This window comes from Pleurodeles waltl, chromosome 10 (genome assembly GCF_031143425.1).
Source record: "Pleurodeles waltl isolate 20211129_DDA chromosome 10, aPleWal1.hap1.20221129, whole genome shotgun sequence".
Classification (NCBI taxonomy): Eukaryota; Metazoa; Chordata; class Amphibia; order Caudata; family Salamandridae; genus Pleurodeles; species Pleurodeles waltl.
This window is the reverse complement of record NC_090449.1, coordinates 125,063,649-125,079,678: the sequence shown is the minus strand read 5'-3', so window position 1 is coordinate 125,079,678 and position 16,030 is coordinate 125,063,649. Positions and strand designations below refer to the sequence as shown.

The following is a 16,030-nucleotide window of genomic DNA, read 5'->3' as shown; positions in this document are numbered from 1 at the left end:
AGCGGTGAAGATGATGGGGGGATTTCCGGTTGAGAGAAAGTGGTTGTTGCCTCCCACCCAGAATCAGCAGTGTATATTATTGGTCAGAAGAATCTTCTCTTTCTACTGAACCATGCCTCTCTTTGCAGTGTTTATTAATTTATTCTCTGTGCTTTTCTTTAGATGACAGATACTCTTATGGACCCCCGTCGCTGAACTCTTCCTCATCTTCTCATCAGTCTGAGTGTTTGGACAGCTACGATATTGAGCAATTTAACTCTATGGTCAAGAAGTTCTCTCTGCAAAGGTATTTCATGTAAACACCTAAAGCTTCAAACTATAAGATTATTTTCAACTGAAGGAGTCTCTCCTACCCTCACTCTTATGATCTCAGAATTCAGGTTCAGCAGTTTTAGTTATGTGGGTTGTTCATATTGCTGTTACCTGGGGAAGAAAGTTTAAGCAGTTGGTTATACTTATACTTATACAAGTCCTGGCAATGAAAATAAATATGGATCAATAACACATGATGTTTAGAGCTCCAATGAAGGTAGATTCGCACATCTTTACTACAATGAAAAGGTCAAACTCCAGCCAACTACCACAGTACATCAAAACTGACATGAGAAAAGCACTGACTGCTGTTTCAAAGATTGGATTTGGTGGCTCTAATGTGTTCTCCCAAAGACTGTTCACATTAAATTAATATTCTTAAGTGCTAATTTTTTGGATTGGGGGCCTTGTATGAGTTACAAATGACAAAGACCAAAGAACAGAGATAAACCAAGTCAAATCAAACTTACATAACGCAAGGTTCAAAGTCAAAACCATAAAGGTTTATTTATGTTTAGTGTCTTTACAGAAGCCAAAAATAGTCAGTTTAATCAAAATGTCCATACTGTCTCAAAATGCAAAATAATAGGACTAACAAAGGGGTCAGTTCGCTGTTCTAGTTAAGTAGCCAGAACCAGATAGAGTGTAGCACAAGACAAAAAACTACAAAATATTCTACGCAGAGGGTCAAATGGCAAACTATCAAAAGGGACATTCTCGATAATAGTCCCAGAAAAGTCTCAAAAAGTCTCTAAGAATTGCATCAAAAACCAGACCAATGTGGATACTGCTCTTCTAAGTAAAGTAAAAAGCTTCATACAAGCATCCCAAAACAGCATGTAATATAGCTTTTCAGTCAGAGGAATCACACTGGTGACATGGTGAGAAAAAAAATGTTGACCCATGATTTCCAATCGTAAATCAGAAAACACATCAGATGGAAAGTGACTTTTCCTCTAACACTAATGAATCACACTGTATTATGCATCTGAGAGAAGACAAGGGCACATTTCAAGTTATAGACTCAAACTCCACTAGCTAGAGGAAGGGGCTCTGTAAAGATAGTCAAGCAGGGACTGCTTTAGCGCTGGTGGCGCCCTGTGCAACAATCTGTTTTGGCACCCCACTCCATGACCACCTCCTCTGATTCCCTCACTACTACCCAGCAAAGGCGCCCCTTATCTCTCCATAGATCACATACATTTAATTTGTTTTAAAGCGCTTGTAAAGGCTGGCCTCACTAATACACTCAGCTATCATATACATTTTAGTTCTGTTCTTTACAGCCGGCATATTAACCCTCTGCGCTACTTTAGATTGAGTCAAAACTGCCCCTAGGCAAAACGCCGATCTCTCTCTCCCCAGCAAGATCATTAATCACAAGACTTATCTTGACATTTTAATTGCTTCTTGAAGGCTGGACACACAAGGAACTTTTCAGCAGGTGCTTTGAAATTGTAAGTTTATTGCTAAACACAGCGTCCCCCCTGAGGTCAGCATCACCCCCCATCCAGGTCAGCACCTGGTGCGGCTGCACCAGTCTCACTGCCCTAAAACCAGCCCTGAAGTCAAGCTTTGCCACTTCCTCCAGGACATCAGGAATGTGAAGAAAAATGCTTTTTAAAGATGCAACAAAAACAAGGCTGTAAAACTACTTGAATTTAGTGTATTTTAGAAAATGCTGAAGGACACATTTGTAACTACTGTAGAGCTGCACAGATGGACACGATACTGTGTAGAATGTGTAAAATACAACAAATGAAAGTGAATCTGAGGACTAGTCAGATCAAATGAAACAGTTTATATATGTTAAATACAGTTTCATTGTTATTTACCACCTATTCATGTGAACTAAACACACTTCATTTGTTAATTTTGAATTCAATTTGACACAGGTAACAATTACTTCACTTGGAGAAACAACTCTTCCTGTAGTTAGGAAGTCTTCCAAGCAGTTTTACATTGCTGCCCAAATTTTACCTCAGGTATCCTGGTTTGTTTACATACTTTTTGTTAGAAAGAAAAAATAGAACGTCATAAACAACAAATGAAGATAATCAGAATATAATGAGCTTTTTATTACCATTGTTGATGTAGGGGTAGGCACAAGACCGACTCAGCATTTCCCTTTCATCAGTCACAGCATAATCCTTCACTACAATGATATTAAATATCATATTACGCTGTGAGCAACTGCACATAATCTATCTATCTATCTATCTATCTATCTATCTATCTATCTATCTATCTATCTATCTATCTATCTATCGGAAACTGGCTATCTATGTAGTGTACTAATGTAAGGGGACACTATGCAGATATTCCAGATCGACCCTCAGTGGCTGACGGAGTTAAAATAATGACCTTAAAAGATCTGTTTTGTGGTAGTGTGGGGGGCAGTTAGGCTTATTAGAGGACAGTGTTAAGCATTTATTGAACATACAGAGCCAGTGAGCGAGACACACAGTCATTAAAGAAATCCAACATCAATTTATAACATTAACACTTATTTTTATATGAATTTAGGTACCAAGATCATCAGAATCAGGTAAGTACTTTTTGAGATATGAATTTGTATACATTTCAAAAGTTTACAGAACAATTTCCGGATTGGTAATGTTAATCTATTGGGAAAAAACATGTATTGCAATCTGGCAGTTGTCAGCATACTACAGGACTGTTCTTCAGGACTTAAGGTGCACATGGGGCAAGATCCAAGGCCACACCCACAGGTTACCTCAGGGGCCTCTGGGACATCTGGGTGCAGAGGTGTGTCCCATTCACTTCAATGGACATTGGTCCAGTTGAAAAGAGGCCTGAAGCAGGGACCGGGGAGCCAGTCTGGGGAAACCCATAAGGGGCCTTGACTCTTGAGATACTTGGGCACATAGGTACATGGTTGGTCCACTTCTTCTCAGGCTGGGGGGCTTGGGGACAATGGTGGCTTTTGTCGTTTTATTCCAGTGCAGGAAAAACTCGCAGTTGGAGGGGGCATTCAGAAAGAGGCTGCAGGTGGCAGCAGGGGGACCAGTATGGCAAAACCCAAGGGTGGGCTCATATCCAGAAGGTCTCAGGACTCTGTGGGCACCGTTGACTCCCTTGGACTCGGGCTGTGGGGCTGGGGTGCAGAGGTGCTTTGAGGCATCAGGTTGCAGTGGTCAGAGACTTGCTCTAGGCCTTGGTGATCTGGTGAAATTGAAATTGAATTGAAATTCGGATTGGATTACCAACAAAATTTGGTTGCTGCAAGGGATCTAGTACCACAGATAGAGGTGCAGGGAGCCTTCGGGTCGGGCCAGCATCTCAAGACTTTGGTGAAGTGGGGGGCTGACCTCCTGGGCTCCAAACAATCTTCTCTGGCTTGTTACTCTCTCAGAGGGCCCGATGGCCAATGGAACAGAGTGCCAGACTTTGATAAGCCTGCAGTGACTTTGATAAGCTTTGGTGCTTGAAGATGCAGGGAAGCAGCTCCCCTGTTCCAAGGGAGATTCAAGGCACTAGCAGCCCTCCAAGTTTCTTGGAGTCTGCACAGCGGGAGAATGAGACTGTTTCCACCATAATTGTCAGGGCAGTAGGCAGGCTGACAGGATTGGTGAAGTCAGTTGTTGCTCCTCTGTTCTCGCATAAGCACTCTTCTTTGTCCAATCCTACTCTTTGCCCATCAAAATTTGAAGTCCTGGTACCCAAAATACTGAATTTAGGGGTGTTAAGGGGAGTGAATGGTAGTAGCCGTTGGGCTATTTACCCCTTGGGGAAGTGGGCATCACCATGACCCAGAATTCTAAATTCCACCACACACACTAACTAACTTCATGTTCACTTAAGGCTAGTCACCCTAACTGACTAGGCAGTGTAACACACCTCCTGCATAGCTAGTTTTCCCACCTGTGCTGGTGCCAAATGGGCCTCAGGGCAGGGTGTTGCCTCTCTGAGGTCTGAGGAAGCTGGGGGTCGCATACCAAAGGTGGCAAGGACTTTCAAGTACCTTGTGTTGGTATGCAGATTTACCAGCCATCCTGTTGGCGAAGGTGGTAACACCACCTGCCAGAGCATGTATTATTTCTGACCTCAGAGAGCAGGAGCTCTCACCTTGAGAGGGTCAGAAACTTCTCTGTGGTGGCAGGCTGGTCATAACCAGTCAGCTAGTACACTGGATGACTAGTAGGTTACATGGGGGACCTCTAAGGTGCCCTCTGGGTGCATGTCATAATAAATCCAATACTGTAATCAGGATGGATTTATTAGGACAAGGTGTTTGATACCAAACACCAACATTTTCCATGCAGCCATCATATAGCTGGGTCACTTGTGCTGACCAGTGTCCAGTACATGCTTTAAGATGGCTGCCCAGTCACTTGCAATGTCTAGGAATAAAACTAGACATCACAAGGGCATATTTGCTCATGCAGATTTGTCCTCACATGTATTATAATGCACCTGCCTTAGGGCTCTTAAGGCCTGCTGTAGGGGTAACTGACATATAATACATGCAGTGACACTGGCATTGAGCACAGTGAGTGTGCTATGTTGTGTTTTCACTCAGGGTTTGCACCCTAGCATGCAGTCTTCGATGGCAGGCTGTGTGCAATTTGTGTATGGGTCCCTTAGAGTGGCATAAGATATACTGCAGCCCTTAGGGACCCCCTTTAGTACCTATGCCCTAGGTACCAGGGATATAATTTATTAGGCCTTACAGGGGTGCTAACGTTCTATGCCAATTGTAAACAATGAGACGTACCTTACTTTTAAGGAAAAAGCACCTACACTGAGTTCTGTTTAGCAGGCCTCGGTGCACGATCAGAGTCGAAAACCATCATCTAGTAGTTTTAAAAGGGGGCAAAAGTAGGGAGGCATCTGCAAAGAATCCAACTTTCCTACACTTTTATCTATCTATCTATCTATCTATCTATCTATCTATCTATCTATCTATCTATCTATCTATCTATCTATCTATCTACACACAAACATATTCACGTGTGCATACATATATATGTATATATATATATATATATATATATATTAGGGGTGGGTGGCGAGCTCTGCTCCGCTGGTGGAGCTAACAGAGTTTTTGGCACTCAGCGCAGAGTCGGGCCAAAAACTCTGCTAGTTCGGCCAGGGGAGCGGAGCACACCGCGTGTGCACTGCATCCCAGTTATGGGCCAAACAGCGCAAACACAGACAGTCTGTGCTTGCGCTGTGTGGCCTATAACTGGGCTGGAGTGCGCAGATGTCGGGGGACTTGCTTGCAGGCCTCCCTCCGAGACTCTGCTGGTGACAGACAGAGGCTTAAAACCAGGCCGCTAGCAGCGTGGACCCCCTGGGAGAACCCAGGTAAGTCCTCTTTTTTGTTTTGTTGATGTGCACACTGGTGCACAAGAGGCCTGCAATTGCAGCTTTTGCCTGAATTCATGCCAGGGCCATAGGCAGCGAAAGCTGCTGTTTCAGGCCTCTTGTGCACTGGCCTGCCCAGGCTTCTTGTGCGACTAGGAAAAAAGAGGGGGGGTGTCTCAAAATTCATTTTATGTGTGTACTTTCCCATAGGGATTTTGAACACAACTACAGCCAGAACCACTGGATGGAATTACAGCAAATTTGGCAGAAAGCTATCTCTTCATTGAGAAAGCGTGTTTTTTGTCATTTGGTGTAAATCCATTCAGTAGTTTTTGAGGAGTTTAAAAAGTATAGATGTCTAGGGACGCGGACCCTCTGCGATCCAACTGTCCCCATGCAGATATCTGATTGCCTGCCAACACTTAGAGAAGGAACTGTTGGCAGCCATTTTGATACTGTCCCACAAAAACACCTAAAGAAAAATAGAAAATGGGGCAGGGTAGGCCTACCCTGAGCCTCTAGCCTTGGTGCAGGGATCCCTCAGAAACTTCCCCTGGGCTAAAAGCATTTTCTTTAAAACTTCAGAAAATATGCAGAGGATCCACTGATTTTTCCGATGTTGTTTAAAAAAGTGGTCTCCTGTGCTTTTCTTTTATTTTGCACCTGTGTGGGCCAGGTCCTGGGGGCCAATAAAAGGCGGGAGTGCATGACCCCCCCTCCTATGGCCACTGAAGCCCCAGAGCCCCAGAGCCCTGGGGACCTCCACCTTCCCAGGGCACTACTTTTTAAGTATGTAGGGGGTCCCCACACCCCAGACAGCGCCACTTCCCCGGGGCAAAGTTCTGAAATTAACGCAGGGGGGCACACACAGATTCACCGCGGCCCCAGGGACAGCCACCTCCCAGGGGGAAGTCATGCTTAATAATGTGGGGCCCGTTACCCTCACCCTGCATTCCCAGGGACTGCCCACCTCCCTGATGCAAAACATTTACCATTAATGCTGAGGGCCCATACTGCCTTCCCTGCAGCCCCAGGGACCGCCACCTACCCTGGGCTTAACATAAAATTTACACGGGTGGAACACACGTGGCCCCCTGCAGCCCTGTGGACCCCCACCTCCCAAGGGCAGTCAATAATATGTATGTGGGTGGGCCCTGGGGACCGCCACTTCCCCACAGGGAAAGGCCCATGGGGCCCACAAGGTCCCCTCTTAGCCTCTGGAGACCACCACCTCCCTGGGTCAATTTATATAACTAACAGTCGCGCCGCATGTCCCTCTATGCCCCATGGACTGCCACCTCCCTGGGGCAATTCAAATCATATATGGGGGGACACTGGTGGGCCCCCATGCCCCGAGGGCCGCCACCCCCTCAGGACGAAATTAAACAATGGTGTGAGGCAACACAGCCCCACTCGTGAAGCCATATATGGCCTTAGGGACCACTATGCCTCATGGACAGCTCCTGCTTTCTCCCGAGGTGCCCACCCTCAGGAAGTAGCTGTTTACTTTTGATTGGTGGGAGCTAACAGCTCCCACCAAGCAAAAGGAAACATAACTCTGCTTTCTGCAAGTGGGAGCTGTCAAACAGCTCCTGCTTGCAGAATGTGAAGTTTTCATCTGTTTCCCTGCACGCAAATATGTAAGCAGGGAGCTACTATTTAAAGCAGCTCCCTGCTTGAGGGAGCAATGCCAGCTCCCGCAGGACGTTGGGAGCTAACTAGGACCACAGGTTCCTTCAGGCTCTCCCTCAAGACCTGTCACTTTCTCTCTTTCTCTCTCTCTCTTCTTATCCATTACAAGATCGAAGAGAGAGAGGGAGAAAGTGATTTCAATGACATAGTTATGTCTTGACACTGCAGGGGAAAGAGTCACCTACAGCCTAATGATTAAGATCACAGACCCCTACACCACTGGTTGAGGGTTCAAGTCTAGGTGTGTCAGTGGTCACTTCCCCCCCTTAATTTATTATCAACTTCAAATATTTAAGGTACATACTTAAAGGTGATCTCAGTCTTTTTAGTTGACAAATACGTTTTATTTTATAATTTGCCCAGAAATATCTCATTCTAAGTATATTATCCATCAATGCCTAAAAAACCTCTCTCCCTCCCTCTATCTCTCTCTTGGTATATATTTCTCTCTAATTCTCCGTCTGTCTCTTAATACCTCACTTTCTCTCTCACTGTATTTCACCCTACAATGGGTGGTTATAGATGGTTGGCCGCAGGGCCTGTCTACAGGCCAAGCCCTACGGCTAACCCTCGCAGAGCCTGAAGTTTAAATATAAGATAATGCCAAAGACCGTGTGTGGTGTGGCCTTGGGTGCCAATAGGGGTTTGGCTGCAAGGCCTGGCCACAGGCCAACCCCCGCCGTGCACGGCTAAAGGCCATGTGTGGTTGGATTAACGTATAGTAAATAAAATTACTTAACGTTAAAAAAAACAGAAAAATTATCTGGAAAAAAACAAAGGTTACAGGGACGTTATATTTAGAAAATAGAATTAAAAAGCATAGAAATTCACTTAAAAAAACAAAGATTGCAGGGACGTTATAGTTAATTTCTGAATTTACTCGCACAAAACCATAGAAATTTAGAAGTTATAGTTATTTCAAGTAACTATGACTTGCGCCCTAAGGTAACTATAACTATGCACTTCTATTTACACCAGATACTAGAGCACTCATGAGAACTCCTATAAAGTCATCAAAAATATAAATAAAACATTAGCTGTCAAATTATCGAAGATATAGTTATTTAAAATAACTGTCTATAACTGCCAAATTTCGATGGTCTTATGCAAGTAAATTCAGAACCTAACTATCACGTTCCTGTAAAATTAATCTTAGTTTTTTTAAGTGAAAAAAAAAATATATATGAGGTGAGGTGAGCAAATCTAGAGTGTCGCTGGTGTTGCAGGGTGCTCCTTACTAGAGCAGCTCTCCACCTAAAATCGGGAACTTCCCAGAGTTCTCCTTTGTTTTTTGCATAATTTATGCATCGCTCTATCCCTGAAAGGGTTTTGGTTTGAGATATATATATATATATATATATATATATATATATATATATATATATATATATATATATATATATATATTTATGTATGTAGCATATATATATATTTCTCTGCCCCAGCTTGAAAAAACAAATAATATATATATATATATATATATATATATATATATATATATATATATATATATATATCTGTGTGTGTGTATAGTCACTGAAAAAAACAAAGGTTGAAGAGATGTTATAGTTAGGTGAAAATTTCAGTCCCAGCATACCCTTTTGAACTAAAAACAACACAGAAATTAACCAGTTATAGTTAGCAGAGCTAATGATAAATTGAGCCTCGTAATGCATTGCTGATGACCTCACATATTAAATGACATGCCTACGACATTATTTATAACATCACTGATGGCATCTCAGCTCCCTTTTTAAGTTATTTTACAGCCCCATGGGATGGGGTCCCCAGGGCCTTTTAAGGCTGGGTGGGGGGGGTGGGGACTGGATTCTAACCTTTTTCGTTGTATACAGCCCTGGGGGATGGGGCCCAATGTCTTTTTCAGGCTCTGGGAGGGGTCGCTTACCCCCTCCCCTTTTTTATGATTTCTATGCTGGGGATAGGGTCTCCGAGGACCCTAACAAGTCTCAGGGAGTGAGACCGCATGCCCCCTCCCCCTGATTGATGCATTAGGCCCTGGGTAATGGACTGCCCCATCGGCTCAGGAAAGGGCGGGGCAGGTCCCCCTCTCACCTTACTTAAGGTATCTGGCCTCAGAGGATGGGGTCCGAGGGGCCCAAAGTTGGCTTTTGGAGGGAAGACTGTACTCACGTACTCTCCACAAATATTTTTTTTTAAATGTCAGGACGCCATTTTCATTTTGTTTTTCTGCGATCCCAAGGGAGTCCGGCGGGATTGCAGCAAAACCTGCCAATTTTTTATATTTTGGCCTGGGAGCGGATCCTATTGGGCCCCCCATAGGACATGGTGTGGAAAGAAATCCCTTACCTGCCACCTGGTATTATTTTTATATTTAAACTTCAGGACAAGGCTAAGGTGGTCATTCTGATTTTGGCGGTCATCACCGAAGACCGCCGTGCAAGCGGCCGCCGAAAGGCCTCCAGTGATGGCGGAGTCAAGACTGCTGTAATACGAGTTACCACACACCACACCGCCCAAAATACAACAAAAAAACGACACCGTCGGTCGAAACAACGGCGCGAAGAAGGTGGCCGCACCACCAGCACCGCCACACAGAGAATATCCCGCCCGCTAAATAACGATTCACAAATCAGCAACGCGGAACCAACAAGGCGGCAATCCATTGGCGGTCTGAGCCGCAGCTGGAAAAAAGGCACCACCACCAGAACACTGCACCACATTGGACAATCCCATTACCCAACACCTGAGACACATACACACACCTGTCCACAGCACTACAAAACAGCCCCCACACATACCCAGAACCCTTTGCAACCAGAAACTCTTACAGAGCAAGGCAAGAGCACACTGAAAGGAGGCACTGCACCTAGATACCACAGGCACCATCACACTGAACACACATCACACAAGACACCACTGCACACAAACATCACAGAGCACATAAACATACCACTACACAAACTCGCATCACCCAACAGCACACCCAGAATCCCTGCACAACAAACACCCTCACCCACAACACAACCACCATGGCACCACCAAAAAAACCACAATTCACAGAAGAGGAGCTGAGGGTAATGGTTGACAAAATCGTCAGAGTGGAGCCGCGACTGTTTGGAGCACAGGTCCAGCAGACATCCACAGCCCGGAAGAATGACCTATGGAAGAGGATAGTCATCAGGGTGAATGCAGTGGGGAACCATCCTCTCACAAGGGAGGACATTAGGAAGAGGTGGAACGACCTTAGGGGAAGGTACAGGCCATTACTTCCAGGCACCAAATCGCCGTTATGAGGACAGGGGGTGGGCCCCCTCCGGCTACCCCAGAAATGTCACCGTGGGAGGAGAAGGTCCTGGCCATGCTACATCCAGAAGACCTGACGGGAATACCTAGTGGACTGGACACTGGTAAGTCTACTGTACTCCCCGGCCAACATAACCCCGTGCACAGCATGTACCCCCACCACCCTCTCACCCCCTCACATCACCCTAATGTGCACAAACCCACCATGGACCCAGTCCCCCCTACATGCCACAGCACTCTACTGACACATTCCTACACAGGCCCACCTAGTGCATGGATACCTCACACTGCAGCAAGTACCACATCTACCACAATGCAACACTCCCTACCCCTGCATGACTGCTACATCCACATCACATCTCTGTAAATTGTGCGTTACACCATGTCACTCCCCATCACCAATAAGTATAAGGAATGCACATCAATACATGGCAATGACAGTAGCAAGGCAAGCATTAACTATCCTACAAAATAGGCCCATTGTAACATTCCACTGATGGTAACACAAGCAGTGGACTGGTAACTGTCAATGCCATTACTGCCCTGCAAATCCAGTTAATGATGGCATACAACTATGTGTGTCAGTGCTACAATACCATCATCTGACACAATACCTTTCATTTCACAGGTTTCCCAAGTACTGCCACACAGCAGAGAAGCCCAGTGACAGGAAGCCCAGGCCTGGAAGCAAGTCCAATAGGGGAGGACTCCCCTGGAAGTCTGGATATAGATGACGAACCTGGCCCATCAGGCATGAGTGGTCAGTCCACCACCACCAGCCTCACCCTGGCCAAAACTGAAACCACCTTCCCCGTGGCAGCCAATGCACAGCAGAGCCCACCTTCCCATACCTGTGTCCCAAGGTCACATCAAACAACACTGTGCCCTACAGGACAGGAGCAGGAGTCAACGGTGAAAACCGATGACATTGACGGTCCTGGTGTCAGTGGGAGGGGGCACACTGCACCAGAGGAACAGGGGGTAAGGGCCAGTGGGAGGGCAATAGTGGGCCAAGGGACAAGGCTGGTACAGGACACGACTGGCCAGGAGGCTGTCTACAGAGTCCTGGGAGCCTACCAGCAAACTCAGGACAAGATGGGCCAGATACTCACCACCTTGCAGGACACGTAAAGGCTGCAGGGGGAATACCACCAGGAGTCCATGCAGCAGTGGCATGCACTCAATGCCACAATGTTCTCCATATTAGGGGAGTTCAAGGAATTGAACAACATCCTGCGGACATCCTCAATCCAACAGCAGGCCCCATCCAGTAGTCTTGCAGGACCACTGCCAACAACATCAGCACCTGCTACTGGAATTGAGGCACAGCAGGAGGACCCACAGGCCACCAGCACCCCTACCCCTGCAGCGGAGGGACCCCACCCCGCAAATAAATCCACATGTCGGCACCACAACAGTGTTGAAGTGACAGATGTAGTAGGACACCCAGGCAGGTGTGTAAGTACATTCAAATCGTAATGATATCCAGTGTTAACGATGGCAACAGACAATACAGAAATCAGCTTGCAGACAGAGATGTTACCCGAAGAGGGAAAATTTAATGGAATCAGGCACAAAGTTGAAAGGCATGTGAACAAAGACATACATCCACAGAATTTGAACATATACACAGGATGACTAGCCAGCAGCTATGATACCACAAATGTAAAAGCCTGCATAGGCACTCACACACGTGTGGGACAGGAACATTGTAACATAGGTAACATCCTCTATTGTTCACCTCCCTGAGTAGTCAGGAATAGGTACTTGGCACACAGCAGCTGACAATACAGCATGACCTGCCTACACAGCAGTACAAGACTGATAAGTCCCCCTAACATATCCCCAAACATGCAGACTGAGGACCCTAAACCTTTGGTACAACTATAAGGCTGTACCGCAATGGCACCAGCATTCTACACATGTACTTAGCAGCAGTTCATACCACTATCCCTCATGGTAAGACAGCTACCCTTCAAGTTCGGAAACCAAGATGGAAGGCTGAAGTCCCAAAATGCACCTTGATCCATGCAAATACTGGCTACAGACTGGCTTCAGCAATACATCTTCCATTTGCAGATGACATACAATTCACACACCTGTACATCATTGAAAGTAGTGACAAATCATGTCAGTCCTGTTGTCATGTGCCATATCCTTGTCTGCCTCCCCCTCAGCATCAGAGTCACCGGCCCCAAACACTGCTCTAGCACCAATGTCCCCCTCCTCCAACAGTGGGATGAGCCTTCTGAGGTCCAGATTATTGAGCATGCAGCGTGCAACAATGATCTTGCAGACTTTCCCTGATCGGTACTGTAGGGCACCACCAAACACATGAAGGCAACAAAATCTAGCTTTCAAGAGACCGAAAGTCCGCTCAATCACTCGCCTCATGCGTCCATGTGCCTAATTGTACCTGTTCTCCCCTCCTGTAGTTGAATGTCTCAAAGGTGTCAGGAGCCAGAGCAGGTTGGGGTATCCCGAGTCACCTGTGTGGAAAAGGGATCATGATCATAGGTAACAATGCTAGGCAGAGTGCTGACTGTGTGATGAGGGGTACAAACGTCTGACATGGAGGGCAGTACACGTACCTTTGAGCCAGGGCCTTTCTCCCTGTAGCTGTGACATAATTACTGGAACACTACTGTTGCTCAGGACGTAGGAATCATGTACTGATCCTGGGAATTTTGCATTCACATGTGTTATGTTGTGTAAGACACACCACTTGTACACTGAGCGAATATGTACTCTTCCTGTTTCTGTAGACCTGTTCATTGGTCCTCGGAGATACCAAGGCAATGTTAGTCCCATCAATGGCCCCAATTACATGTGGGGCATTTGATATGTTGTAGAAGGCTGATTTTACAGTGGGAAATTCTGGAGGTTGTGGGAACCTAGTGTACCTGTGCATATGCTTGAGAAGGGCATCCAGCACATCCTGCAACACCTTACTGAACTGGGGCTGTAAAATCCCTGCAGCTAGTTCCACTGTAACCTGAAAAGAGCCACTCAACAGAAAATGCAGGACTGACAACACCTGGTCTGTTGGAAGAATGGCATGGGGATTTCTCAAACCCGGCAGGAAGTCTGGCTTCAACTGGGCGACCAATTCCCTGATGCACAAACGGTTCAGTTGTTAGGTCAGGATGATGTGGTGCTCTTCCATGGTCTAAAGAGCTACGAGTGGCCGGTAAACTGGTGCATTCCTCCTCACTCCATTGTGGCAATATGTGTGTGGGGACACCAACAACAATCTGGGAACCTCTCACAATGTAGGGCACCAAGTATGACATACGACAGTCACGAAGTGTCATTCATGCAAGTTGGCTGTCATGCTGTGGGAAGACACATTACTCCACACTCCGTTCCTAACCAGATGATGGCACATGATCCCTGTGGCAATGGACGTATACAGGACAAGTTCAAGCACACATTCCATATGTTCCACTATACTGATCATGTATGCTGACAACTGTCACATGTGGTGAGTGTCACCAGACACTCACTACGTGTCATTATCCATAATGTGTGACCTGATGTATCTATTTGTGATGACATGCAGGTAATTATGCAGTGTGAACCCACACAGTCATGTTACAGACTAATATGGCATCTGCCTGTCCAGCATGCATTGTGCAGCTGGAAGTGACTTTATTCCGCCGACGGAAGTCGTCATGGCAGAAGGCAGTCTGAACCGCCGTGCAACTCTCCATTGGTTAACATTGATCTCTATGGGAGACTGGGACCAATTACGATCACCACCGGCGATGACGGTCATGACCGCTGCGGTCGTAACTGCCATTTTGTATGGGCCAGCTCACTTGACCCTGGCTTTCGGGCAAGACAGACCTCTACTTCGTGTGCAGCTGTGTCCTGTCTCTTGGAGCAACAATGGCATGCACTGCAGGCACTGCAGGGGATAGGGCCCAAGATTTCACTACGGAGGAACTGGAGAAACTGGTGGAAGGGCTCCTACCCCTGTATGGGCAGTTGTACATTGCTCCAGGGCAACAAGTCAGTACAACGTCCTTTGTCCCACATGCCGAGTGGTGTTTGACGATGTTTGTGTGTGCACATTGACATGTCTTGACTGATCAGGTGTTTAGCATGCACAGGATATGTGTGGGATATTGGCAGTGTGCATGATCCGTGTTTGTTGTGTGTCACCAAAGGTTACTGCTGTATTGTTGTAAATAACATCAGGTCCCCCATTTTTGGAATGTTTCCCATGAAGGTCAGCGCCCACCAGAAAAAAGGGTTATGGAGAGCCATCGCCAAGGAAGTGCGACCCTGGGGGTCCATAACCAGCTGAGCACCCACTGCAGGAAGGGGTGGGAAGACCTGAGGCACGAGCCCCGGAAGACCCAGCTGGGGATGGCCTTCCAACGTGGGAGGGGTGCTCGTCGGACCCTGACCCCCCAATTGCCTGCATACTGGCGGTGGCCTACCCTGAGTTGGATGGGTGCTTGAAGGCCACACAGCAGCCACAAGGGAGTATATGTTGACTGTCAGGTAACTACTGCATGGTTGGTACTGTAACCCTCACTGGACTTGGAATTTACGTGGTCAGATTTGATTTAGGGAATGTACAGTCCTAGCTGTCACACCCATCATGTAGGAGTGTGTGACCTTAGCTATGTTGAGCCATGCAGGAAAAGAAGTGGTAGTACTGTGACACATCTTCACCTGTAGGTATGGGTCACTCAAGTATGCTATCATGTCACTGGCTGCATCCTCCATCTCTGCGTGTACTGTTGTAGTACAAGGTGGTCATTTTGGCACTGTATATGGGTAATGACAGGCATGTTACATGAACACTGCAATTGCTTCACTTATTACATCAATGGACCTCTGTACCACATGTACTCTACACATTCCTGTCAGTTAGTTCGAGTTCTCAGTCCCTCTGTGCTCAGATTTGTATCATCCCGTAGTTGATGACATGTGGAGGAGTATGTTCCTGGGCTGGTTTGTTGAAGAAGTCATTTAGACAGTTGATGGCCATGTAGTGGTCTTCATTCAGGTGTTTAGGCTGCAAGGATGATGCAAGTTTGATTATCGTTTGCATGACTGAATAGTAAATGATTGCTAAATGGTCTCTTGTTTCCCCGGCAGGGGCTGTAATCTGTATTGTTTGTATGTGAAGTGGATGTGTGGGTTAACATCATTTCCTCCCTTTCTGTTTCTCCCACCCTCCTTCTCTCTCTCCACCTCTATATGTGCATTAGCATCATCTGGCGAAGGAGGAAGGGCACCGGTGAGTGGGGATGCAGCAGCCCACAGGACCCAGGAAGTGGACAACAGTGAAGCCGAAGGGATCAGTGAGATGAAGGGCGAGCGGAGCCCCACGGGGAGACTGGAGCTACCAACACATCTGATACAAATTCCTCCTTCGATGGCTGCTCCCTGG

The 16,030-nt window shown here is 46.4% G+C and overlaps 1 protein-coding gene across 2 annotated transcripts in view; it reads left to right on the top strand.

Annotated features, from left to right (window-relative positions):
- Window positions 1-16,030, top strand: part of CARD11 (caspase recruitment domain family member 11) — a 538,982-nt gene that overhangs the window by 395,384 nt on the left and 127,568 nt on the right. For both annotated transcript variants that reach the window (XM_069209962.1, XM_069209961.1), the window contains exon 14: window positions 163-286. In XM_069209962.1, coding sequence (XP_069066063.1) covers window positions 163-286 — 124 coding nt within the window. The remainder of the gene's footprint in view (window positions 1-162; window positions 287-16,030) is intronic.